The following is a 26,923-nucleotide window of genomic DNA, read 5'->3' as shown; positions in this document are numbered from 1 at the left end:
TGTGCCTAGCTCATCTTCCCTGAGGCAATGGCTGGGTGTGTTAGGACTGGCTTTGTCCCACAGCTTGGGGCCATCGGTCCTGTCTCCCCGCTGCTGGCTGGGCACAGCTGTGGCGAGTTTGGGCAGCTGAACAGTGTGGCTTTCATAAGAAGGCAGAAAGGAGAGAGGCTGGTCTTAGATGCACACAGAAAATGGGAGTTGGCTGGGTACGAGGAACAGGGAGCACAGAGCTTCTCATCCCCCATTAATTCCTGAAACAGGCCCACAGGCGTGCCCAGCCAGTCCAATCAGATTTCTCAGAGAAGCAAGACTCCTAACTCCTAGAATGGGTTGCCCTAGTTGTCTAGGGAAGGCCACCCTCAAGTCAGTGCTGCTTCAAACACAAGGGAAGACCTGACATTCAGAGTCTCTTCCAGCCAACAAGGGCCTGGACGGCTATACAGAGAACTTCCCAGGCCTAACTCAGTCATCACTTCACCATGGCCTTGGCACCAAAGGGGGAAGACTGGAAAGAAAAGAGCAGGGGCTCTGAAGGAAGAGAAAGCATACAATCTTGGTTCAAGGTCTTGCCCCACCATTTCTACCACCAAACCACCAAAAACTTAAGTTTCAGCCAAAGCCTCTAGTATCTGCCTGGAATCTCAAGATTCCTCACCATGAGCACTAAGCTTGACCTGAACACCATGCTATACACCACTGCTTCCTTCCCAGCTTGCCTCCCATGCAGAAAAGGACACCAGTGGAGAAGTGAGGGCATTTGCAAAGAATGGTGTTTCCAAGTGTGAGCTGGTGTCAGGGTGGGCCCAGGGCCTACTCAGCACTCACATGCTAAAAATAGATTTGGGAGAGGCAGCTATCACCCATCTGCCACCAGGCTGGAGGTGCCCACACCCCTGTGGGGCACCACACTGAGCCTAAAGTGAGCTCTGGCCCACTGACTCTGGGGTGACACAAAGTAGCTGCCAGAGCAAAGTGCCAGAAAGGGTGAAAACATTTTATTCTCTTAATTTTTTTCTTTTTTAATAAAGTTAAACAGTAAAACAAAAATTCACAAGCTCCCTCCCTGTGCACCCCCCGCCTCCCTCCCCTACCCGCAGTCTTCGGTGTTGGCTCCCTTTCCTTCACCCACTCACAGATACAGGGCATCCAACAGAAAACGAAACTGCTCTAAGTACATGGAGACATGATGAAGGGAGGAGGTGAATTGTGTCCACATTCAAGGTTAAACTGAGCAAGTCTGCATTTTCTGGGTTCTGGATGGTTTCCTTTCATTAGCCAAACTGAAAAAAGAAATTCCCTGGACCAGATGCTGTAAAGGAAAGACGGGCTTGTTAGCTGATTCTGGGTTTTCTAGGGAAGATCACTTTGCTCTCTGATAATGGAAAAGTCTCCAAGGGCTGGTTCAAACGTGGAGAAAAAACCTCTATGGGTATCAAACAGCCTGAGCCCTGGGGTGTAAGGAGCATGTGAGCATGTGTGTGTAGCTTCTAACACCTCCCATGCAGAGAAGCCTGGGTAGTAGGCAGCTTAATAATGCCTCCCTGACCCTGTGGAGGTATGGCACTAATGGTCCCAAGGCAAGATGTGCCCAGGACACTCCATCCTCACTCAGGAAGACCTGAGTGGACAGAGAGGCCCTGCTAGATGAGAATTCAGCTGCCTCCACTCATGAAACCCCCTGCCTAACTGGGGAGTCGCTGTGTCAGCTTGTGACCTGGGAACTCCCAAGAACAGCAGACATACCCACCTTCAAAGCTGAAGCCCCCAGGACCACCGAAGAAGGCCTTGAAGATATTGTTTGCATCAAAATCTGTGGAGCGAGGTGAGAAACAGGGAAGGAACAAGGTGAAAAAATTGTTTGAAGGGGAACGTATGACACTGAGATTGGGTCTCCAAAGCGTTCTTTCCCAGATACTATCACTTTTTTCTTTTCCCCAGCTTTAAACTAGAGGTGAGCAAATCTGCCTTGCCCCATGCAAACCTTCCCACTTGATCCTCCTAGGGTATGTTCCCTTCTCTTTCCAAGTGCAGTCCCAAAGGGAAGCATTCTTTGCCTCAACTTACTTTGCTGGCCCTCTCCTCCACAACTGGGAGTGCCAACTGCATCACAGACACAGACTTTCCCCACACGCCCCATGATGCTGCGGCTGCTACTAAAAAGGCTGAAATTTATCACATACTACAAAGAATGAATAAAACACCTATGATTTATTGTATCTGTTTGATTCTATGCTCTGTCTAGACTGTAAGCCAGAAAAAAAGCTGTGGTTTATTAAAGCACTTACTATGTGCCAAGCACAGCCCTGGGTATTTACATTATATAATTTAATCCTAATAATAGTCTGTCAGAGTATTCTCAATTTATACTCAACAGGACATAAGTAGGGATTTCAAGTAACTTGCCCTATAGTGTGTGGCCAGTAAAAGCAACAGAACTGAAAATGCCAACTCCTGTCTGACTCTTAACATTGTACCCTTGTCACCAGGCCACAGCAGGTCTGATGTCCCTACCTGGCATAACCACCGAAGCTATCTAGAAAGATTTATTTCCACCAGCTGAGTTATGTCCCAAAGTGAATTCTTTGCTAGCCTATCTGTTCATCTTCCTGGGTCCTCTCACTCAATGAATGGCCCCACGGAGTTAGCTATGCCAAAGCCACTCTCAACTCGGTTATTGCCGTCTCCCAACAAATTCAGCAACAAACTCCTGCTGAGTCCACTACTATTTCCCAACTGTGCCCTCCAGTTCTTTCCTATCTACTGTATCTTCCCTCCACCGCTATACTCTTCTTCCAAATCACTTCTGACTGCCATCACAAATGTATTTCTGGAGCCTAAATCTGGTCCATAGCTCTCCTACTGAAAACCCCTCAATAGCTTTCAATTGCTTATAGCTCTTCTCAACTGCTGAGTAGAGCACTGTTTATTATTGGTAAGCCTAGGTTTTTAAAATACACACCCCATCTGGAATGGAGAGATCAGGATTTCCTATATATCAGTCTTATTTTAAATTCCAACATTTAAACATTTTCTTAGTGGAGGAGAAAGGGTTGGCATGAGAGCTAGGCATGGTTCAAGGCCTCTTTTATCTCTGAGTGCACTCACAGTGAGCAGTGATGCTGACAGCTGTGCTTTATGTCATTCTAAGTCTGCGGGAAATTAAAATCTCTGAGGACTTACAGGAATGTGTGATGCACATAAATGTCAGCATACATTTTACAGTGGGGGACAAAATATCTTCCAGCCAATAGGAGAATACCATATTCCTTACTCCAGCCCCTAAGGCCTTCTGAGGTCTACTCTAGCTCTTTCTGACCTCATCTCTCCCCACTGCCTGCCTTGAGCACCCTCTATCCTTGACTGAACCCCTTACAGCTCCCAAGGGTGCTATGCTGTTCTGTACTTCCATGCTAGTGCTTACTCCTTGAGGCCTATTCTGCATCCTGGGTACCTTGCTACACCTGATTATACTTACTGGATTCTATGTCTATTAGATCAGGGGTCAGATTTGGTCCGTGGGCTAGAGTCTGCAAATCCCTGGACTGGTCAGGGGTCAGGGGGCCTATCTGATTCGTTTTTGTTACTTCCAGCACCCAACACAGTGCCTCATGCATCAGAGATCTTCATCAAGGGTGCACTATATGAGTCACTGTGTGTCTCTGGGTGATTACATAGAATCTCCCTCTGGGGTGTCCTTAGAAATAATTCTAATATTCCACAGTTGCAACCAACTCACCACCCATGTTCATGCTCTCCTCATCTAGGTCCTGTCCACTGTCATAGCGAGTCTTTTTCTTGGGATCAGAGAGGATGGTAAAAGCTTCCCCAACTTCCTTGAACTTTTTCTCCTCTTCCTTCTGAACTTCAGCACTGGCTCCACTGTGCCGATCTAAATGGGAGGGGTACAGGAAGAAACTGTCTCAGAGTCTCAAGAAAACAAAGTTAAAGCAAAAAATCATATTATGTCTGACTTTAGAATTCAGTAATTCCCAAGGTCGGGGGGGTACTGAACTTGGCAAGACCTTTTTCCCAGATGAAGAGCCTCTCTGAAGCTTTCATTCTGGACTGAGTCTGGTAGTGGGCTGGCCTGGCTTGCTGTTCCCACAAGGTCCCCGCCCCCTACCGCTCTACCTGGGTGGTGCATCAAGGCCCGTTTCCGATACGCTTTCTTGATCTCGTCCTCAGAGGCATTCTTGTCCACTCCCAGAATCTTATAGTAATCTTTTCTCTTACTCTTCTTCAGTTCCAGCTGTGCATTTTTCAGGAGCTGTTTGTGTTCTAGAGGGAGACATCTAGCATCAAGGACAACTCTGATTCTCGCTTCCCTTACCAGGTCCCAGCCCAGATGGCCTTGGCGTCGGAAGCCTTGTTAACCACACCAGGGGCTTTTATGGCGGTATTTTTCCTGGAGATTAAAAAAATCTACTCATACTTAGGTTCTTCACATCAGCCTCATCACACAGAAAAGGAAGTGACAGTGACAGGGAGAATTTGGGACCAGAAAATAGGTGCCTCGTCCCACACTCAGGCTCTCTGTTCACTTCTTCCTGGCTGTTAATCAAATCAGCTCCAGCTACAACCCTGACCCCCGAATCAAACTTTGCCAGTGTCTAGTTTTAGGGCCTCCAAGTAAGACCACACAGTTCCCTGAGAAAACATGCCCCCAAACACCTTTACCTTTTGTTTTCTCCGTCTGATAAACTTTTTCATAGTCTCTCACTGCTTCTTCATACTGTTCTGTGTCCATGTAACTGAGAAGAAAATATAAAACAGTAGAGTGACATAAATAGCAATAGCCTTCAGTATAACTCTAGGGGAAGCAGTATGGCTCAAGCAAGATACACAGACTTTTGGTTGAGGTGCTTCATGAAACAGGAGTCCTTAAGCTAGCTGTGAGAAAAATTAACTACCAGTTGCTCAAGAAAAAAAGAGATAGGTCTCATGCCATTTGCACACAACCAGCAAAGTGATATTCTGCTCTGAGCAGAAAGCAACCAAGAGGAGAAAGTTTCTTCTGATTTCACAAACAGCCACCAAGAGGCATCTGGCCTGCCTTAGGAAAGACAGTGTGAAGACACCTACTTGATTACTTGGGACTGAAACACACAAGAAAAACTATCAAGTGAGATAAATGGATATGGAAGAGCTTTGGAACCTACAGTGCCATAAACATGCAGGGCCAGCTCCAATCCAGAGTAGAAGTGGGATTAGTGAGCCACTAGAAGGATCAGCGTCAAGGTGGTGGCTGCTGGCAAATGCTTCCATTAAGACCAATCTGAGAGATGTAGGTGAGACAGAAAAGGACACTCTAAACTTAACAGGCTTGCTTCCATTTTGATTGTGCAGATGAAAGGAGGGGCCCTGGCCCAAGATGGGAGGAATCCAGCTTGATAGGCTGATTACCAGACCTTTTAAGTCTCTTTCACAGAAGCAAAGTGGCATCTTCCTTGTGCTGATAAGATCAATGGCACCAAGACTGGCCTACTAGTTAAACAGACTGGTAGGAGTTCCAGAGACAGACACCATCAGCTGGGGAGTAGGAAGTGACCATTTGGTGCAGCCAGCTGCTACACAAGAGAGATTCACTTTACTCCACTGCTCCCACAAGGCCCATCTTCGCAAACACCAGAGCCCTACCACGCTCAGAGGCAAGGGCAGCGGAGTGTTGCTGATGTCGCTGGCCAAAGGGAAGCCCAACATCTGCAGCATTTTTGACTTCCTGGCAACGCCTTGATTCACAACTTTTAAAAAATGATAAAACCACGCTCTGCAGACACAGGGCACAAATGCTACTAACTTGGAGAACCCATTTACACAATGAAGTATAATATAAACTAGAGTAAAAGAAAATTGGTAACTGATAGCCCTGGGTGTATAATGATCTGACAAGTAAGCAACCTTGATGAATGTTCCAGGCCTACATATAATGTGTTTGCCTAACTTATAGTGATTTGCATTTTTATTTCATACTTAAAAAATTTAAGACATCTTTACATTAAAATTTTTTCTAAAGTTGAAGAAAAAGTAGAAAACTAAGAACTTTAGGGAAAATGGAAAACTCTAGCCCATGATGAGAGATCTAGCAAAGATCTGACATCTCCCCCACTTTAAGGGTAAGTTGAGGCAGACTGGGGTAGCAGTCAGGCCTCTGGTAAGGCTCTGGTGTGAGATACTTCATTTTAAATTTTTCCAAGCACCATACATTCATTCAACAAAACATTTATTGAGTGAGCACCTACTATGTGCCAAGCACTGTGCCAAGTTAGAGCAAAAGTGTACAACACAAAACAAAATCTCCAAAGGAAATGGATTTAAACTTTAACAAAAGGAATTTGGGTCAGGCATCAGAAGAAACTTACTGACCGTGAGGGGCGTAAGACACAGGCATGGGAGACTGAGGGAGCTTGTGCAATCTCCTCCGCTGGAGGTCTATAAAGATAGTCTAGGGCTGGAACAATCCCACCTAGAGGCAGGGGGAAGGACCAAATGACCTCACAACATCCCCAAGTCTGCTTCATCATCCGTAATGCAACTCCCCTGGCAGGCCAGCAGCAACTCCCTCTTTCCCCCACCCACTAGAGGCACTCACCACTGAGCTCTTCTCAAGTAGGCTTTTATATAAGTGTCATCGAGCTTCACTGCATTTGTGCAGTCTTCTATTGCATCATCTAGTTTCCTAAGCTTCAGGAGAGAGAGAGCAGTCATACTTCACATCATGGTGATTGAAGGAGCCCAGACTGTGAGCTTGGCTTCAAAATTCTAAGATCAGTCTTGCTGGCTCCCTAACTGTCACACTTGTTCTTGGTCACCGGAAAAGCCAGTATTCTCAGAGGGCTAAGGACACCAAATTCAAAACTGGTTTCTTTTCTAAGTAATGGAAGCCAGGCACACTTATCTGCAAGGATAAAACCACTTCTACCATTCCAGGTTAGTGTCCAACCAAGATGTGGAAATGTGCTCTCCATTCTTCCAGAGGTCAACTAAACGGATCAGGATTACTGGAATTTTTAACTACTGCAACTCTGCAAGGGCAAGGAGCCTACTCTGCTTTCTTATAGTGTAGGAACACAGGGGCACTCAGGCTATTTTCAACTGAGCATAGTGACCATCAGTTATGCTTAAGAAAAAAAACCACGCCTGTCTCATACTCTCAATTCTTCTAAATTATTCTTAAAAAAGGAAATAATCACTTGTTTAGGCAAAAAGCAGCAACAATAGTTGCTGAAAGAAATTATCCCAAAGCCTCTGGTCATTCTCTTACTGGAGGAAAGTGATCTTGAGAAAGAACAGGTGGGAATATCCTTTCAAACTGTCCCTCAAGTGCCCCTAAATTCCACAGAAAATATAAAGCTTGCTTTACAAGAGGAAGTTCCTAACAAGCTGAGATACTAACCAAAACAACTTCCTCCCCAACAATCTGGTTAACCCTCATTCTGATTTCTCAAGACCTCTTCCACGTCCCTTAAAGATATCTCCATAGGCCCCAAGACCCAGACCAAGTGCTTACCTTGGAATTAACCGTACCCCGATTACAGTAGAGTTTAGCATTTGTTTTTATATTGTTGGGGTCTATCCCCAGGGCTTCTGTGTACAGTTCATAGGCTAGCTTGTAATTTCCTTCTTTAAAGGCTTTATTCCCGTCTTCTTTCTTTGCTTTTAGCGCTTTAGCATTCTACAGAGAAAAGCAAGGGGCAGTCAGTTCACATCCAGAAAGCCTCGGACTACTGCACAGAGAGGCCAGAGTCTATTTTCAACTTCTGAGATTCCAGTGGTTTAGCATCACACAGTGCCCCCAATCCGCCCCTCCACCCTCTGGGCTATTTGTTCCTCATCGTGCTTCCTATAGAATGAATGGGGAAAACCAAGGTTCACAAAGTGCCAAGGGGGCCTATGCTTCCCAGGGTTTACCTCTATTCCCCAAGACAAGCATTACTACCTTTTCTCCACTGAAGGAAGAACAAAAGAAAAAAACACTTAGGACATTAAAAGGATCTGACCTTATCTGATCACATTTACCTTTCGGAAATTAAAAGCAGTCCTGAAATCATTTCTAATGAAAGGACCAAGCACCCTGGGCAAGGCAGAAGAGGAGCTATCATATTCCTTGTGATTTTAAAACGTTCCATTTCAACTCTCTTAAAGGCTCAAAAAGGAAGCTTTCTTTCCCACCCAGATCTGATACCTAGAACTTACTCTGCAAGCAACACAGGCTTTCTCGTGGTCGGGAGCCATCCTGAGAGCCTGTACAAAAAACTGAACCGCCTTCTCAATACAATCTTCATAATAAAGGCAAAGACCTCGTACGTACAGAGCATCTGCATTGGTGGAATCCATTCGTAAAATGTCACTGCAATAGTCAGAAAAGGGGCACATTCAGCTGTGGTTTGCATCTCCCCACCTTTACTATAATTTGTGGCCAAGTTTTTTCTTGACTATGTATCTAGTATGAAAGTATCTAAAGGTAGACAGATTACCAAGAACTCTTCCCAAACTTTCCTCAAATAAACCACCTATATTTATCTTTAATATACTTCTTGTGTCTCAATAGGGATTGGCAAACTATAGCCCACAGAGCCAAATCCTGCCTGCCACCAGTTTTGTAAATAAAATCTGACTAACAGCCACATGATTTGTCTATTATCTATGGATGCTTTTACACAATAATGGCAGACTTGAATAGCTGCAACGGAGATCAAATGCCCTGGAAAACCTAAAATATTTACTATCTAGCCCTTTACAATTTGCAAAACTGTAGAATAGACAGAAAAGGACATTTAAAAATTAAAAACAAATTCACACATCTGTTCTTTCACATACAGCTCAAGTACCTACTATACTCCTATATTCCCTATGGGTTTTCAAATCAGTCTCATCTTTGGCTTTAAGTCCCAGGAAGGTCTGATCAGCCCTACCTACAGGACATACAGTAGCTTCTGCAGTAAAGAGCTACCAGATAGCACCCGTCCAGTAGAATCCGGCATTTCACTGCAGAACTGGCCCAACTTTATACCTGGCCACAGATTGTGCTTCTGGATAACGACCCAGCATTGCTAAACATTCTGCTTTGAGGATTTTGAAGCGATGGCAGGCAGGGGCAAATTCTAGGGCACGATCCATGCAGAAAACCACCTATAGGGAGGAAGAAAGCAAATAAGGCTCTTCATCCTGGACTCCAGAAATGTCTTCAAGTCTGGTCACAGGCAACAGACAGATTCAAAGGAGATTAATATCAGAGTTTAAGAACATACTTACCTCATCTGATTAAACCATTGAAATGAGGACAGCGGCTGATCCAGATAATGATGACAGCAAACATTTACTGAATAGTTTATATATTAACCCATTTGATGCTCACACAATTTTATAATAGGTAATATTACCTTTATTTTACTGATGAGAAAACTAAAGCACAGAGATCAAGTAACTTGTTCAAGGTCATCAAAGCTAGTAAGTGATAGAAACAGGATTTGAACTTAGACATGAAGACTCCAGAGCCTATAACCTTAATCGCCATGCTAAGCTGCCTCCATGGTGAATCATATCCACAAAGACTGTGATCAAAACTCACATTCTTCTCCTGTGGAAACTGTTATTTGCCACTTTGCATAATTCATCACACTTAGCCTAGTAAGAAAAGGAGTACCAAAAATAATTTGGTATGGAATCACTGCTCCCTATGTTACTGAAACTGCTCACACTCCTCACCTTCCTGTGCTATGAGCCTCACATCTCAGAGTATCCTGCTGGCTACTCTTCCACTTTTGTATTAGTACAGAAATATACCAATAAAAAATTCTTTTAAATAGTCCTAAATAGACTGTATCAGGTTACCATACTATACCCAACATGGTGCTATACAAACCAAAAGCCAAGTCTGTCTCTGTCTCTCTCCCTCACATATACACACAGAGCTTGGATTAGTTCACTCTTTCGGCTTCATAAAGGCTCTGCATATATTTCCATTTTCCCTTTTCAGAAGTTTGTTCTCTGAGCTTTCATCTCTGGTTTAGCTACTATTCCTGGGAGGTGCCTGCTGAATCATATTCTCCTCCAAAAATAACTGACCCAAAAGGAAAAATCTGGAGTTTAGGGACACACACATTCCCTCTAAGAATTTGGCCACGGAGATCAGGAAAAGATGAAATCTGAAATTGGAGCAGAAATAACAAATTCCATCAACAGGACACCAGTTAGATAATGTAGGTCTTCATACAATGGAATACGATGTCTCTAAAATAGGACAAAGAAGCTCTCCATGTACTAATATGGAAAGACTTCCAAGGTCTATTAAAAGGAAAAAAGCAAGATACAGGACTATGTAAAGAATATTACCTTTCAGGCAAAAATAAATTAATAAATAAATACAATTAAGAATCTATATTTGTAGTTCTTGGAGCAAGATGCTGATGCAGCTGCAGCAGTTTCTTCCGCCCGCTCCTACTCCCGCCTCACTGCTGCTCGCTCTCACTAAGGAACCTCTCAGTCAGGAAGCCACACCGCAGCCATGGCTTTTAAGATACTGGAGAGACACCCATGGAACCTGAGGTGGCAAGTCACTGAATCAGAATTACTCTAACCAGCCGCAACGTAAAATATTTGGAGAAGGTGTGTGCTGACTTGATCAGAGGTGCAAGGAAAATATCAAAGAGAAAAGACCAGTTCAGATGCCTACCAAGACTCTGAGAATCACTGTAAGAAAAACTCTCTGTGGAGAAGGGTCTAAGACTTGGAATCATTTTCACATGAGGATCCACAACCGATTCATTCTGAGATTGTTCAGCAGATTACTTCCATCAGTACTGAGTCAAGAGTCGAGGATGAAGTCACCACTGCAGATGCTTAAATCAACCTTTTTAATAAATTGACTATCAATTGTTTAAAAAAAAAATCTATTTTTGTATTTGCTTATATATGTAGAAAATTATGGAAGAAAATAGAAGAAACAAGAACAGTGGTTACCTTAGGGTGAGAATTAGAAAGGTGGAGGACAAGTCTGGGGCAACACTGATCACTGAACATGTTTATACTTGCTAACTTTTGAACCACAAAAAGCACCTATTTGAAAATTAAATTTAAAAATCTGAGGAAGTAGGTGAACACCATGAGCTGTTCCACTGGGGAGACCTGCAGTATTAACAGCAGTGGTAGGGATGTGGCACAGGTTACTGTCCTGAAAGTTCTAAGGACTATATGAAAATTCAGGGGATAGAATCATGGTGTTAATTTTTTCCCCTTAAATGTAAAAAGAACAGAGGCAGGGAGGGAGCAGTCAAAACGAGCAGCCACACCTTGCTGCCTTCACAATGTTCTGAACAGGGATGGTTCTGTTATCGTGGGGAGTGTCAGTTGGAGGCTCAGTGCTTCACTTACCGCCCCCACCTCCCTATGCCTAGGGACAGCTGCAGGCAAAGGAGATCTTTGTTTCTTCCAACTTCATTTGTTTCTCCTGCCAGGATCATAATTCTTCATTTGTGACATCACCATGAGCTATGGTGGTGGTGGTGGTGGGGGGGGACTGGGATATCACAAACAGAGGATTCTGTCACAAACTGGAGATCCTGGTTCCAGAGTGGCAAGAGAGAAAAGAAACCCAAAGACTGCCTTTCAAGACAAAGCTTTTGCCTATGTATATCTCAGAAACGACAGGAGGCAGAATTGCTTTCCAAACACATACACACAAAAACAAAACTTACAAATCGCACCACAAAGACACCATGGTTATTAAAACCAATGGACAGAAGAGGAATGCTAGTAAGTTAATACTGGGACTCTGCATAAGCTAATCATATACATATTTATTACCAAATAAAAGACCTCAACAGTGTGTGACTTAAGAATATTCTTAACTGTACCCTTTTATCAAACATTTATTGAATACCTGCTGTGGAAAGCACGTAGCAAATTCTCATAAATGATATGAAAACTACATTCCTTGGATGGTACTTACAAACTTCAAGTGACCCTGAAAATCGATCCTGATCAGTGGTTTTTAACTTGTTGGGGGCCATTTATCTCCCCTTTTGAAACTCTAGTAAAAGCTACTTCAAAGTACCATCTAAAGAAGGGATCTAGGAATTATACAGATGAGGCATAACCACTACAAGACACAGAAAGATATCTGTAACTTTTATACTTTTCACATGTTTCCTATTTGCCAACCCTTTGGATTTAAAGTTCTATGATCTATCACACAGCTCCATAAAGGACAGCAGTGTGCTTTTGTAGAAAAGCCTAATGTCAAAAAGGTAGTGATGACAGGTTATGTACACTATTCAAAATGTAAAAAGGGTCTCTCTCTAGTTTTGATTTCTAGCTCTATCCAGTTCCCATAAAGTATGTGTTAAAGCTAGCTCTCATTATTCAAATATAAGTGAATTATCCAAACTCGATATTTAATTCCGACTGGCTTTTTCCTTTTTTTTCCTAAAAGTACTCTTTTAGGCCACTATCTTACATCAAAAAACAGGAACAAACTCAAGTAACAAAACTCATTTTGCTTTTTATCATAAAGCCAAATATAAGTAAGTACCTTAGTAAAAAATATTTTAACTGCTGGTGAGGATGTGGAACAATAGGAACTCTCAATCATTGTTGGTGGGAATACAAAAGAGCACAGCCACTTTGGAAGGCAGTTTGGCAATTTCTTGTAAAACTAAATATACTCTTACTATATATATAATCCAGCAATCACACTTCTTGGCATTTACCCAAAGGAGTTGAAAATTTACGTTCACACAAAAATCTGCACACGGATGTTTAAAGTAGCTTTATTCATAACTGCCAAAAACTCCGATTGTAATCACTGTACCTCTGGTGGGGGATACTGACAATGGGGGACGCTATGCTTGTGCAGAGGCAGGGAGTATATGGGAAATCTCTGTACCTTCTTTTCAATTTGCTGTGAACTTAAAACTGTTCTAAGAAAATTATAAAGTCTTAAAAAAAGAAAGTAAAAAAAAGTCAAAGTCAAAGTGATAATTTACTATTCTAGATCTTCTGTACTACAGTACCATACTACCCCTCTTCATTCTCTCTCTCTCTCTCTCTCTCTCGCTCTCACACACACACACACACACACACACACACACACACACACGGAACTTTGTGAGAAAGGGCAGATGACATTTCCTCATAGTTGTACCTTACCTTCCGAAAATCCCGCTTCTCAAAATCCGTTTCTGCTATTTTCTCATATTCTATGACTGCATTAGCATTCTCGAACTACACCAGAAAATCAAATAAGGGAAAATTTTAATGAAGTTGTAGATTCAACCACCACAAAAATCAATAAAACCCTGATGAATTTGTTACTTCAAGGAAATCAGAACCACAGATTTTTCACAAATCAAACTGGTGGCGATGCAGCCAAGACTCCTTAAGAGAAAGGCTAAGGCCTAAACCTCACCCTCAGTTTGAACTTAAAGTCAGCAATCTGAGTCATGCTTTGATACGTAGAAAATAAAGGCAAGGCATTATCAGGGACTAAGCAGTAGTTTGAAGATTCTCACTAAAATGCATCCAGGGGTAAAATGAACGTATTTGGAGATGGAACTAAACATGTTTCAGCTGCTACAGATTTAACCAGGATTTCAATTTACTCAAATTCTTTAACTTCACTCAAATCAGTTCTTGATGCATCTGCCTAGCTCTGCAGCTGTTTCAGAAATCTCCAATTTTCACAGATTTCTAAAGCTGTAAATCATATTTAAAACTGCTTTGACAGGTAAGGAGAGACTATGAGACTTGTCTACAGTCACCCAGGTGTGGCTGATAGCAGAAGTGAGACTAGATCTCAGTTCTGACTCTCAAGTCATTATTCTTCCCAAATATACCCACTGCCTCTGCTGACCACAGACACAACGAGACCCATACCTCCTGCTGTGCCTGAGCATTTTTGTGATCCAGTTCTAGAGCTCTCTGGAAACTGCGACATGCTGCCATGGCATTCCCCAAAGATAAGTGGCATTTGCCCTCTCGTAGATGTCCCTAGAAGAAACACAAAGAGAGAAGACAAGGAGCCTTAGTGGCCAAGCAGACAAAAATCAAAATCAGCAACAAACACCCACACAAATCCAACATGAGATGAAAATGGCCAAGCAGTGGTTCTCAACCAGGCCAATTCTGCCTTCCATGGGACACTGGCTATGTTAGAGACATTTCTGGGTGTTACAAATGGCGAGGGAGGGGATGCTACTGTTACTTAGTGGTTCAAGGCCAGGGATGCTGCTAAACACCTTAAAATGTATAAGAGAGCCCCCTCCCCCACAACAAAGGATTATCTGGCCTTAAAATGTCAACAGTGTTGAGACTGAGAAACCCTGGGCTAGAGGAACTCAACTGTAGCAACTCAGTCCTCCCCAAAGAGCCCCATTACATACCCGGACAAAACTGTCATCCAACCTCACTGACTGCTGTGCATCTCCAAGAGCTTCCCGGAACCTTCCAAGCATCATCAAGGTGGCTGCTCGATTCCCATAGTAACTAGCATTTTTAGGACACATATCTATAGAAAAGCCAGAGGATGTAAAACAAAGTTTAGCATGGGTCACTGCTTCAAAAACTCACAGGCCACTTCCCTGAGAACTATATCAAGGAAATTAAACTATAATAAGAATGGTGACACACTCTCTTTAAAAGGCCATGGCCAAATTTTTGACCAACTCTGCAAATGAATAGCAAGCAGCAATGGTGCAACCAATTTAAAAAAGAAAACAAGCTATTTAAAAATCATTTATACTTAGTTTTAAAGTACACTGATTATCTTTTGAGGGCAGGGTCAACAGACTTATCTTTTTAATGAACTGTGTTTTATATAGTAAGATATGAAAATGTATTTGCATTTGTTTAGCTGGGAGTAGAGAGCCTATAAAGCAAGTTGGGTGAGAAAAATGCCAACATGGGGTTAAAATATGCTGGCAAAGTGAGCAGAGAGGTCACTAAGACCTGACAATATCTATAAAGACGATTTTCTAAGATAGTAAGTAAATGAACTGGCAATGGCTGAAATGAATTTAGGTGGGCATCTTTGTGCCATAACGTCTGGAATTAATGGAATTGTTTTTAATTTGCCAGAAGAACTACTCGCTTAAGCTAGAAAAAAGTAATTCCCCTCATGAGCTCATTAAGCCTGAAGGTGTTAATATAGTAACAGGTACAACCCACTAGCAAAAGGCAACTTCTTAAAGAGGAACTACTTATAACAGTATCTGGCAAATTATTTTGAGCATAAGCACTAGGTCCTTCTCACCTATGGCTTTTGTATAATAGTTATAAGCTTCATTGTAATCTTTCTTGGCATAGTATGCATTTCCTTGTTCCTTGAAAGACTCTGCTTCCCTGAAAAGGAAAGAGAAAGAGAATCATGTTACTACTTACAGAGGCAGAAAGCTCTGTAGCCTCAGGGAAGCAACCTTTGGTCTACAGTCCCTGGCACATTGAGCTGAAAGTGATAATACTTGACGGAATTTATAGATTCCTTCGATTGGCTGATGGACCAAAAGGAGGTGCTAATGGAAGAATTCAGGTTTTTCAGATGCTACTTTTTGTTAGATACATTCAAACTAAATCAAGAAAACCTCTCTCATGTCACCTGCCTTACCTCGCTATGCCCACCTATAGTTGGTCATTTTCCTAAGACAGGCAAATTTAGACATTCTCTCAGAGAGACTGAATCTTTATATTTATTTCCTTTCCACTGTGTCACAACTGCTGCAATTTTAGCAAACTTACAAAACATGAGCTAAGGTAATTTATTCAGGGGCAACTGATTTCTCAATGTAAGTGAGTCATATCCTTAGAATTTTAATGATTTATTCTCTTGAAAAAATGGCTCATGCATTTGTCACTGGAAGGACAAGCAGAGCAAAAGCAGATGGCAAAGGAGTTAAAAGCATAGCATATTGGTGTTTAAGATGGAGGACAGAGTTGAGTGACAGCAGAGACCAAGGACTTGGATGACAGGGACATAAGAGATGCAGGCTGCCAGTGCCATGCTCTAAGAAGTACCCATCTACTGGTGTTCTCTCTGCCCATCACATCTATCTGGGTACTTAAGTGCCTCCTCTACCATCTCTGTAGTACCCTGCATAACCACCAAGTGGGCAGTATAATTTCTGCTTTAACCCAAGATCCATTTTCTGAAGCTGTGCCATTAGACAAATTGTACTTTCCAAAAGGAGTAATGTTCTATCGTTGTGAATTATATTCCTGACCAAGGAACTAGAATCAAATAAGACAGGACCAACGATGTTTTAAAAGAACAAACTAGTAACTTCTATCGAAGATACCCAAAATCATTCTAATGACCAACTTGAGTGACAAATATAATTGTCAAAATTACTGCAACAGAACTAAATATCTGAGCATTTTTGTTATATAAGAAATAATCTTTCTTTTCCTGTCCTCCACTCATGCAAAAGAGAACCAAGTTCAAGGGCTGTCTGAAGTGGGGACAAAAGTACACAATTCTTAACCTTGGTGATGGTGTAGAAGTTTATAGTTTGATTCTATGGACACTGGCTTTGGGGAGTTTGTGATTTATTTATGTATGTATTTTAAACTACAGACTGGCAAAGCCACCCTCCTTTCACTGAAGCAATCTCCCTTTCCATTCTTCTCCATCACTGTCCTGACAAGCCCTACTAACATGAAAAAGCTGCTGTAAGAAAGGAGAAGGAAAATGAAAATGACTTATAAATGCTGACAGATTTGAACTGTGGTGGACATAAATGTGAGTATACTAACTGTCACGATGCTGTAAAGTGGCCATCTGCTATTAAAGTCAAGAGGGATCTCCCAACTGCAAGACTTATGGGATCAACTGCAGTCTTTCTACATGGTGTACACCAGCAGTCCCCAACCTTTTTGGCACCAGGGACCGGTGCTCCTTTGAGAATCTAATGCCTGATGATCTGATGTGGAGCTGAGGCGGTGATGCTAGAGCTGGGGAGCGGCTGCAAATGCAGATGAAGCTTTGCTCACTCAGCCGCTGCTCATCTCCTGCTGTGCAGCCCAGTTCCTAACAGGCCACAAACTGGTACTGGTCCACGGCCCAGGGGTTGGAGACCCCTGGTGTACACCATCCTGTAACTTGAAATGAAAGAAGGTATTATAAATACTATGAGGAACCTATCCTTTTAGAGCACACATGCCAAGACAGATGAAAAAAGGGCTTCCCCAATACTGGATTTCAGAAGTTGAGTCAAATTCCTGTAAAGAAATGGAGCAATAAATTCTAAGGAAACATTAGGCCCAATCGGTTCCTGAGAAGATCTAGCCTTCTTTCTTCAGTTGATCAAGAATATACAAGTCCTTAAGGAAAACCAAAGGTATCTAAGCACTTGGACAGACATGTCAGCAGTATAAAGCTTGTTAGTCAGAGGTGAAACAATCTGTAGAGCTACTTAAAGGTGCCCTTTCTTTTGTAAAAGAGTAATCCTATGGAGGCAATGAGTTCAGCACTGGCTTCCAATAAAAATACAAAGGATGATTTCTGTGTAAGATTAGTAATAATCATTGAGGCCAGATACTTTCCATACATTATCTTATCACAGGAGTGTCATTATTCCCATTTTTCAAAGGAGGAAATTAAGGCTTAGAGGTTAAAAACTGGCACAAGGTCAGGATGTCAACACACACCTGTCAGATTCCAAAGCTTGAGCACCTTTTACTACGTTATGCTTTCTCTTTAATACTCACTTCTACCTACTGCCTAAGACTAAAAATTAATCTGTATCGCCAGGAACAAGACATGGGCAATGAATGTGAATTGCTTTAAAATAAGACAGAAAATAGCCCAGCATATAAAATCCAACTCCAGAACTGCAATCTGGATTTAAACAAGCAAAATGACATTCCCAACAATAAGTCACAGAGAGAGCAGGGCTCCTTTCTCTTTATGATGCAAGACCTAGTGAACTGGACTTTGCCTCCCCCAAGAAATGCATTTCATTTTAGTAAATGGTGAGTAGATTCCATTCTAGAGCAAACAAAGCGAGTAATGTAGAGTCAGCCCACAGCAGAAAGAACAAGAAGAATTGTGTTGTGACAAGTTACCATGTTTTTAACCTCACACTGCACAGCATCAGGCCAGAATTAGCTATTCCCACACAATTGCCTCATGAAAAGGACTTATTTTCATAGAAACATGGTTGATTACCAGCTGCCTAAACAATGGGTACTTGGTGCTTTTAGACTGAATGCTTATTTTCTGCCTCCAGGTCCAACGCCCAAAGTAGAGACCCTCCTTCATTTTGAACCTCCCCACCAAATACACGACAAGCTTTAACCAATGGGCCTGACCCTGCGAGACCAGCCGAGGAAAAAGTGGATCTTTGGAATCCAGCATGGCAGCAGCAAGAACTGAACAAGGCTGCATCAGGAACAATTCCAGGGTCAAATCCATTCAAGTCCTGCCCTGGGAGTCTGAGAAAGGGCTGAAGCTTGTTCAAGTTGCCCTTACAGCAAAGGAACTGAAGGATGAGATGTCAAAGGCGTGGGACTGGAAAAGAAGGAGAAGAGCTGGTTAACACTGGAATTGAGGGCAATCTGGCAGAGGCATCTGTCACTCCAATCACTGCCAATGTCAATTCATTTGATAACCAAGTGAGGTTACAACATATACCTACTAAAATTCATCAGTACTGAGAAAAGAAGAATTAGGATTAGCTGCATTCACCAGGACCATCTTTTTTTAAAAAAACAGATTCCAAAAGGGACTAAATTAAACCAGAAATTATCTTCTACAGCCACAAAATAAAATTCAGACTAAACCTTAAAATATAATACCACAGCAAAATATAAACTTGGCCATAACTGACCTGATGATAGCACTATTAACAGCTATACTATATCTCTAGTGCTTTTTCAGATTTTTAAAGCATTTCCAATGAAGATCTTCGAAATGGTCTTCTGAAGTGGTTATGGTGATAATATCACATGTCCTCCAACAGAGGAAAAGATACCAAGGCACCCGAGGTGGCTGTACAGGTTTCCCAACTCCTAGAGTCCTATGTTTTTCCTTCCAGTTACTGTCAAGGTTTTTAGATTAAAAATAATTTGTCCAGTTCTCCACTCAATCCTTGGGTCAACTCTAAGCAGAATAAGCTTATCTCTGATTTACTAAGAGATGCTGGAAATGTCTTTACCTCTACCAAACCAATCCTTTCACTTTAATAGCCAGCAACAAATTCTTATGAGAACAGCTACTGAAACGTTTTCAAAAATTGTCCTCTAGCATGTGCTAAAGGAGGGTCTCCCACAATAAGATCAGTGCTGAGGGCTGGGGCCAGATGTAGATAAGGAGAATACATTCCACTCTTGGTCTACTTTCCTAGTTTTAAAATGTATTTCTTTATTTTTCAGAAATAACTTCATCAATCAGAAAACTGCAACTCTGAAAACCTTCTCTTGTACACTATATGTGTATTAAAAATCTGTATATCCTCTGATCATGCAGTTTACATTCTTTCTCTCTTAATTTAGCACTCATTCATCACAGATGCTAATCACCACAACAAACATTGCCAAGGGAATCATTTGGTATCACAAAGGTCTTAGCAGGGTTCAGCATCATGTGATCAAATAGATAACTTGGGCTTATGATCACTGGCTAATTTTGCACATTTACAGATCAGCTAAGTTAAAAACATATTAAAACACCATAGCTGACATTGCCATGTGCCCCAAATTAGATGCCCTATAAAAATTTCCATTTTTCTCTCAATACTTCCAAGTTTACACTAAAGCAAGATCTTTGCCTTAGGCCAGCTAGTTTATCTTTTAGCAACTAAAGAGGTATTCAGGAATTTTAATCAGCTTTCACTAATGCAGGATTCACTGGGTGGTAATTTTTAAAACATCCTCAACATGGCAGGGTTTGCTCTGGAATCACTTCCCATGCCATGCATTTCTAGATTACTAAAATAGGGATGAGATGCTTCATCATTTGTACAGAATCATTTCAAGATGTATTCTACACCTCAGTGCATAAAAAAATAAAGACCAGCATGGTTTCACTATTCTGCAACATTCTTAATCTAGGAAATGCTGATTATATTTCTGTATGACAAAAAAACATACTGCTTTTTTACTTCAAGTATTTGGCTAGAATAATATATTTTTAATGAAGTTCAGTTCTTCCTATAGTATTAATAATAGTTTAAATCAAAAAGATACAGCAGCTTGAATGAGGTTTTTTCTTTCTTTTTTTTTTGCATTTTCTTGGAAGAAAAATCTAGCCTTGTTAAAAATTACAACTCAGGACAAAGCGATTTCTTTTGTTAGCACAGTGTTAAGAGGCCTCTGATTCTGGAAACTATTTTATTGGCAGGAAGAATCTTAGAAAAAAATCTTTCCTTTTCTTATCCCCAGGCTATTAACAATAGGAATTTATACTGACAGTGAACATAAATATCCAAATATCCTTTACACATTCCTACTATTATTTACTACTTCTAAAATGTCACCCTTACTCTATGATTGTTGCACCCATTTCTTTTATTCAGTTTAATTTACAAGTTGCCCACTGATCTTGAAATGTCCTCCATCCTTCAGAATTCATGAGATCTTGGCCAGTGTCAGAGTAGAAATTCTTTCTTCCTTCCCACAGCCTGAGACCTCTTGTCCCCAAAGGCATGTCACAGAGCCTGTTTCATGTTGTACTCTCTCTGACCTTCATGAGGGAATAAAGTAAAAGGAGCCCGGGAGACTAATTTTTATTCTCTTACCAAATACATATATTCTTTCTTATCGTCTAACTAGTCTAGGAGTGAAATGACCATTTTCATTTTATATAGATAGATAGAAACCATATAGAACTTAGTATAATTCCACAGATTGAGTACATACTATATACAAGGTGCTGCATACTGAGTGCAAATAAAGGCTTCATAATGGTCCAAAGAAAAGAGAGGGTGGGCTCTATCTAGCTGCTACCTGTTACTAAAGGTGGGCTACCCAGTTTCCTTTACCTGATTTCCTATAGAATAGACAGCTTCTATTTTCACTTTAAAACACAATTAAAACACATGCTTTCCCCCGCCAAAAGAAGAAAGGTGATGAAGATGAACAAAACGTATGAACATACCAGTTCAAACAGTTCTCTGTCTGGATATTCAGGGGGAAGCCTCAAAAGAGGCAGAGCCAGAGGGACCAGGAAGCACTAAGTGGAGTCACAGGTCACAGATAGTCTATACAAGGCAGCAGCACTCTCTACTGCTCAAGTAGGGAAGGACAATAGGCAACATGCTGGAGTTGGCTGTCTCATTCAATTGCGTGGGGGGTGGGGGTGGGGCGGGCAGGGTGTGGCGGGGAAGGGGCGAGAACCAATCAACCAACCTGGAGGGAAAGCCCATCAATGCAGGCAAGAGGGTATTCACACAGAATAGATGCTTCAACTGTGAGTTATAAACTTATACCAGTTCCTTAAATGGGACGTGTCACAATCTGTGGCATCCACCTAACCTTCAATTATCCCTAGGGAAAGGATACTCAACTATAAAGCTGCTTCTGAGAAATAATCTTTCCTGAAGCCACTCTTAGGATACAAGTACTAGCTTTTCAGAATTAGCCAGAGGCTTCTTTTCATAATATATCCCCAAACCCGCCATTTTCTATTCCTTGGTTACCCATTCTGTGACATCTCCCACCCTCATGGAGGTACTGGCACCCATCAAAAATCTAGAACAGAAGAACTTTCTGAGGGTTATTTTTTCTTTTTTTTTTCAGGGGAAGCGGGGTGGGAACCAGAATGGGGAATCTAGATTGTCAACTTATATTTTGCCTTCAGAGATCTCTAGGTTCCTTAGTTCAACAGGTGGTTGGTTGGTTGACTGTCTCAGAGCAAAGTGCCTGAGAAAGAACTCTCAGGACTGAAACTCCAAGAATGAGACAGGGTCCTGCTTGCTTCACCGCCCTGCTCCTGCCCAAAGTTGAATATTAGAATCAGAAGAGATGCTTAACACTTTGCTTATCCAGCAGTCTGGCCTCCCCACACAAACAGTAAGTTATATGCCAAAAAAATATTAGGTCTCAGAATCAGACTTTAAAAGTCAAATATTCTTCCTCATATCACCATTCTCAAAGGCCTCTACCACTCAAAATGAATATATTACTGGGATAATGTGCACTCTGAATCCTGCTCTTACTGCTGAAATTCAGACAGTTTAAAAGAATACCTGGAACGACCTCTAAGTAACTTCCACATCACTCAGCACTGGAGAAAGGGGACCAAACATTAGTGGATAAGGGAGAAATGGGCTCTCAGAGGGACTTTGCATCAGACCACAAGGCACCTAGGCAGCCGCTGACCATTGTTCTCCAATCTTCTAAAGTCCTAGAGGAAGAAAGCAAAGGCAAGTGCCCAGTACTCAGCTTTATAAAACTTTTAAAATACTAGCTTCAATGACCAAACTAATCCCTGATTGGCTAGAATGTACAATATGGCCGGGCTTTAAGCCAATCAGAGTTCTGGTCGTTGGAAATGAACTAAACATTAGAGCAACTGCCACTCACTTGGCCCAACCTTTTATTAAAATCACTCAATTTCCTTGGCTCTGGTTAATACGTAGATATGAATTAGAGCAGCAAGGAACAGAAAGAGCCTTCCTCTGTATTTTACCTTTGCTCTAGTTATGATTATTTAAAAATTTTGCAACTTGTTAATATCAGGGTTCAATTAATTTGCTGGTATTCAGGATTCTGTATTCCTAGGTTTAGCCCTTCCTTAACCATGACTGATTTGTCCCACCTCCTATTTTTTCATCTCTGACCCCAAAATTAAAATGAAAGCTGAGAGTAATGTTTCTCACTGATTTGGGTTCAAGGTCAAAGATAAATTCCCATTCAACTTGCAGGCTTACTTAAATGTCTAATTGCATGTCTTGGAACTTCAAGAGAAAGTTTAGGGGGATAAATGCCCTCAGAATTTAAACAGGTTGAGGAGGAAGAGGAGGAGAAGTCTCTTCAGTGAAGGCTATGAACTCCAAAACATCCCAAGAAGCCATAGTAAACTGACAGCAACTATAGTAGACCCTGGGAAATGAATTCAGGGTTCAGTGCTTCCCACCAAAAACACAGACAAATAAAAGGCAAAATTAACAAAGAGTTAAGATACGTGAAAAATGTAAACAACCTTCCTCCAAACTTCTAAATTTCCACTTCATTTTTAGCACTGGATCTAGGTACTAAGAAAGGGCCTAAAAAGAATTGTTTTAGCTTGTGTCCATCAGGAAAACAGAAATAGAGAGGTTAAGATTATCAGCTCAAGTAATCAGGTGAGGACGTCCTGGCTCCTCAGTCTATGGCTCCCATTGGTTATTTTAGACCTCATTATCCAGTCATGCCAGATTCATGCTGAGACACAGCAGTGCTTCCTCTACTAATGAACAACTTGAAATCCTTCAATTTTACCATAATAAAGACCTTTAGATACCAAGCCAGTTCCCCAACACAGAAATGTGACCAAAGCTTTCACTCAAGACAGGTAGGAATTTATATATTAGGTGAAGCAATTAGCAACTTCCCAGGGAAATGCTTTAAATCATCTGAAATGTAAAACCTCTGAAATTTAGCCTTATAGCTCCCAAGTCGCTTTTATCTCTTCTGGTGGGGAAAGGGAAATAAATAATCTTCATGTACAGAACACTGATCTATTTTGGAGTGCCAACTAATACCTCTTTTATTTTAGCATCCCGGCTGCTATGAGGGGAAAAGAACTTTGTCAGAGTGACAGGCAAAAAAAAAAAAAAAATGAAGTCAGTTTCTTTTCTCTCTAGAGACAGTTACACTAAAAAAAATATGTAGCCATTTAAAAGACTGTAACCATAAGGTGCAGTGTTTGAAAGCTCCCCTCATTTTGCCCCTTGAGACTGTAACAATTTAGCAGCAGCAGCAGCAGCAGCAGAATGCCCCAGCCAAGATGTAAGGAAGGATGGGCTCCTTGCTGGACTTCACAAAAACTGAAGAGGCCCATCAAATCTTGTGTCCCCAAGTGAAACGGTAGTAAGACTGTAACGAAAAATGTGAAACTGGGCCAAATGACAAATCAAGTCAGATAGTAAAGGGTACTTGTAAGGGACTATCCTTGCCGTCTGCTATGGCTACATAGGAGGATTCCAAGATAGCTGAAAAATGTAAACAACCTTCCTCCAAACATCTAAATTCTCACTCCATTTTTAGCACTAGAAAAACATACATAAACAAGGCTTTTCTTACTAAGAGATCCCAGTGTTTACCCTCGTAAGGATGACAGAAAGTCACAGTGATTTTTGTTTATTTCACTATATTTTCCTTTTGATATGTTCATCTAAGTAGTATATAATAAACATCTATGTTTTAGTATGTCTAAGAGATCTATATAAATATGTATAACCTACAAGTCTATTTGTAGGAATACATTTCTCATAAATTTTTTTCTTAGTGGTAGATAAAATAATTGTGTATTTTACAATCAAAGACATCTTAAATTTCATGAAATAAGTCAACGACCTCTTATTTTGTTGTACTGCTACCAAATACCATGTTTTTGTGTAATGTATTCCCATTACAGTATCACCAGTTTTATGTTTCTTAAAATAACTTCAGGTTCATTTATTATAACTTATAATAGACTATTTTCTAAGTTTTTTTGTTTTTTTGTTTTTTTTTAAGGAAAAGGATTTGCTTTAGATAGGGGCCTTTGAAGTGGAACACAAATTAGGGATATTCCCTACATCAGAGATTTACACTGAGTAGAACTGAGGTTTTTAAACTACATATAACCCAAGACCCTATTTATAGCACAAAGAACCACCAAACTCTTTCCAAAGGAAGTAAACCCTCACAATTAATTTAAACTGTGTTGGGGGTAGTTTTATTTCCCATTTTGCAGTTCCTTAATCATGCTGATGATGCCTAAGTCAAAATATCTGGAAATTAGGACCAATGTGAAAACTCAAAACCAAGGAGAGAGAGAGACTAGATCTGGTATCCTAACTTCTCTGATATCCCAGGGACCTACTATACTTTGTCAAGCCTCTGAGGTCCCAATACATCAGGAACTTGGAACACTGGATGCAGTAACTATCCTTAAGCTTGTTAACTATTCATTGTCTCACTGAATACCTCTTATGTTTTTAAACTTGGATAGCAAAATATCTCAGAATCCTTATTTCAGATCGCATGAAATATGTGGGAAGGAGACTGAGGGGGCTGTAGTCAATTAATCTGGAGCTGATAAGAAAAGGTCTCCAAACTTCCAGAACCTTTTTGTTAATTTCGCTTCAGAATCGGGACAAGTATGACTATCAACAACTGTGTTCCAACCTCACTTCCAACAATCTGCCTTAGCTGTAGCCAGAATCCAGAGTGTTCTCGAAAATCACGCACTCAGCAGCTCCCATGGCTAGTTCGGAATGGCAATCTCGAGCCACTGCGGCTGCTCAGTGGTGCCAATCGCGCTCAGGCAGCTGCCCCCTCCTCCTCATTGCTTAAGAAAGAACAGTCCTGGGAAGAATAAGGATCTTACTCGGGAGGATGGAAAGATAGAGGGAAAGGAGTTTGACATGTAGAGCATGAAACAAGCCCCTTACTCTTCTTTCTCCATCACCTTCGACTTCTGGGGTAACCAGAGCGGGGGGCGACCAGGTCAATCAATAAATGGAGCCACACAATCATCTCGGACCCAGACCAGTGCTCGCTAGGGTATAATTACAGAAGAAAAGAGGTGGAGAGCACGGGCTTTAAAGATGTAAAGTGCTAACAGACAACAATGCACAGAATAAGAGAAGACGGGGTCTGGAGCAATGTAAGGAAGTTGTCATTGCCGCCGCGCCGCCTCCCTCACCCCACGACAGACCTCAGATACCCTCAGGGAACAGGTCTCCACTGTACGGACGACCTTCCTCTGTGCTGCAGAACAAGGCCGAGCCTCGGCTCCCCAACCAGGCGGAAGCAGGAGGGGAGGACCGACCTCCGAGAGCGCCCCCTCAGGGGGTCCATCCGGACTGGACTTCAGATGGGGGGGGTCTACGGAGGGCGGGGCATCGCCTTGAAAGCTAGGAGTTGCGTCCTGGCAGGGACCAGTTATCCAGAGCCACGGAGCTGAAGCTCGCCCCTTCCACTACCCTGCTACCCGGTTACCTCTTCGCTTCTTCGTTGTCGGGCAGCTCCGGCTCGGTCGCCGCCATTAACACATCGCACTCCGCGGCAGCCGCCATCTTACCGCCGAGACCAGAGAGCCGGGTGGGAGGCCGGCGGAGAAGAGCACTTCCGGTTGGAGCATCGAGCAGCTCAGCGGCGCTGCGCCCAGAGGGGCTCCCTCGGGCCCGTCTACCAGCGAGAGGCTCCGCTTGGGGCCAGAGCGGCCTCCCGCCCGCGGAGGTCCACGGTGGTCTCCGCGTCGGGGCGGGGGCCCAGGGACGGTTCCTGTGCGTCGGGGGCGCCACTTTACCCGTGGGTCGAAAGGGGTTACAGGAGGTTGTAGCCTCTCTAGGCCTTGGTTTTCCTCAGTAGTCCGAGAGCTTCGTTGCCATAGCAACTTCCAATCCTAGAGCGTCTCCTGTAAGTCTCAAAGGAGTCCGGTGACCCAGGACTCTAGGGGAAAGAGCCCCCCTCACTAATACCTTCCCGATCTTGGAATATGTCCACAGCTTCCTCTCGGAAAAGACAAGAAGAGACACTCTGAGCCCGGTTCCCTCAGCTTTCATCGGCCCTTGGAAGCCCAGCCCAACCAAGCCAGGGGAACGCAGGGCGTCTTCGCCTCGCGCCTTTCATCCCCTCTGGATCTCCAAGCACCAACTGGTTCATCACCCTAATGACGCCGACCCTTTTATGAGGCTGCTTTCATGTCAACCGCTTGGGAGTGCCATCTCAGCATTAAGCCTAGGAAGGGTGGCACAGCGCCCCAGACCCTGCCCTGGAGTTTATAAGGCAGCTCACGGGATGA

The 26,923-nt window shown here is 42.3% G+C and overlaps 1 protein-coding gene and 1 pseudogene across 3 annotated transcripts; one reads left to right on the top strand and one right to left on the bottom strand.

The window, feature by feature from the left end:
• Positions 1–962: 962 nt before the first annotated feature.
• Positions 963–26,755, bottom strand: DNAJC7 (DnaJ heat shock protein family (Hsp40) member C7). 3 transcript variants are annotated; one of them, XM_011381230.2, is made up of 14 exons: positions 26,119–26,755; positions 15,248–15,336; positions 14,379–14,503; positions 13,873–13,986; positions 13,147–13,221; positions 9,011–9,129; positions 8,194–8,347; positions 7,508–7,672; positions 6,590–6,681; positions 4,678–4,751; positions 4,132–4,278; positions 3,737–3,889; positions 1,748–1,810; positions 963–1,309 (listed from the first exon to the last, which is right to left on the bottom strand). In XM_011381230.2, the coding sequence occupies exons 1-14, from the start codon at positions 26,193–26,195 to the stop codon at positions 1,272–1,274; spliced, it is 1,485 nt and encodes a 494-aa protein (XP_011379532.1). In that variant the 5' UTR covers positions 26,196–26,755; the 3' UTR covers positions 963–1,271. The 3 variants fall into 3 exon arrangements, with proteins under 3 accessions (XP_011379532.1, XP_011379533.1, XP_011379534.1); XM_011381231.2 differs by lacking the exon at positions 26,119–26,755 and adding an exon at positions 25,835–25,983; XM_011381232.2 differs by lacking the exon at positions 26,119–26,755 and adding an exon at positions 18,301–18,419.
• Positions 9,513–10,871, top strand: LOC111732154 (annotated as a pseudogene).
• Positions 26,756–26,923: the final 168 nt, after the last annotated feature.

This window comes from Pteropus vampyrus, unplaced genomic scaffold (assembly GCF_000151845.1).
Source record: "Pteropus vampyrus isolate Shadow unplaced genomic scaffold, Pvam_2.0 Scaffold432, whole genome shotgun sequence".
NCBI lineage: Eukaryota > Metazoa > Chordata > Mammalia > Chiroptera > Pteropodidae > Pteropus > Pteropus vampyrus.
Note: the sequence above shows the minus strand (reverse complement) of the source record. Positions and strands in the feature narration are given on the sequence as shown.

What these genes read in the sequence shown, in the direction of transcription:
- DNAJC7 (XM_011381230.2), bottom strand. Translation starts at nt 26,195, where the DNA reads ATGGCGGCTGCCGCGGAGTGCGATGTGTTAATGGCGGCGACCGAGCCG. An exon ending in ATGCTCAGGCACAGCAGGAG is followed by an intron (nt 13,222 to 13,872) that starts GTATGGGTCTCG and finishes TTTCTGGTGTAG; the next exon opens with TTCGAGAATGCTAATGCAGT. An exon ending in GAAGCACAATCTGTGGCCAG is followed by an intron (nt 8,348 to 9,010) that starts GTATAAAGTTGG and finishes TGACTATTGCAG; the next exon opens with TGACATTTTACGAATGGATT.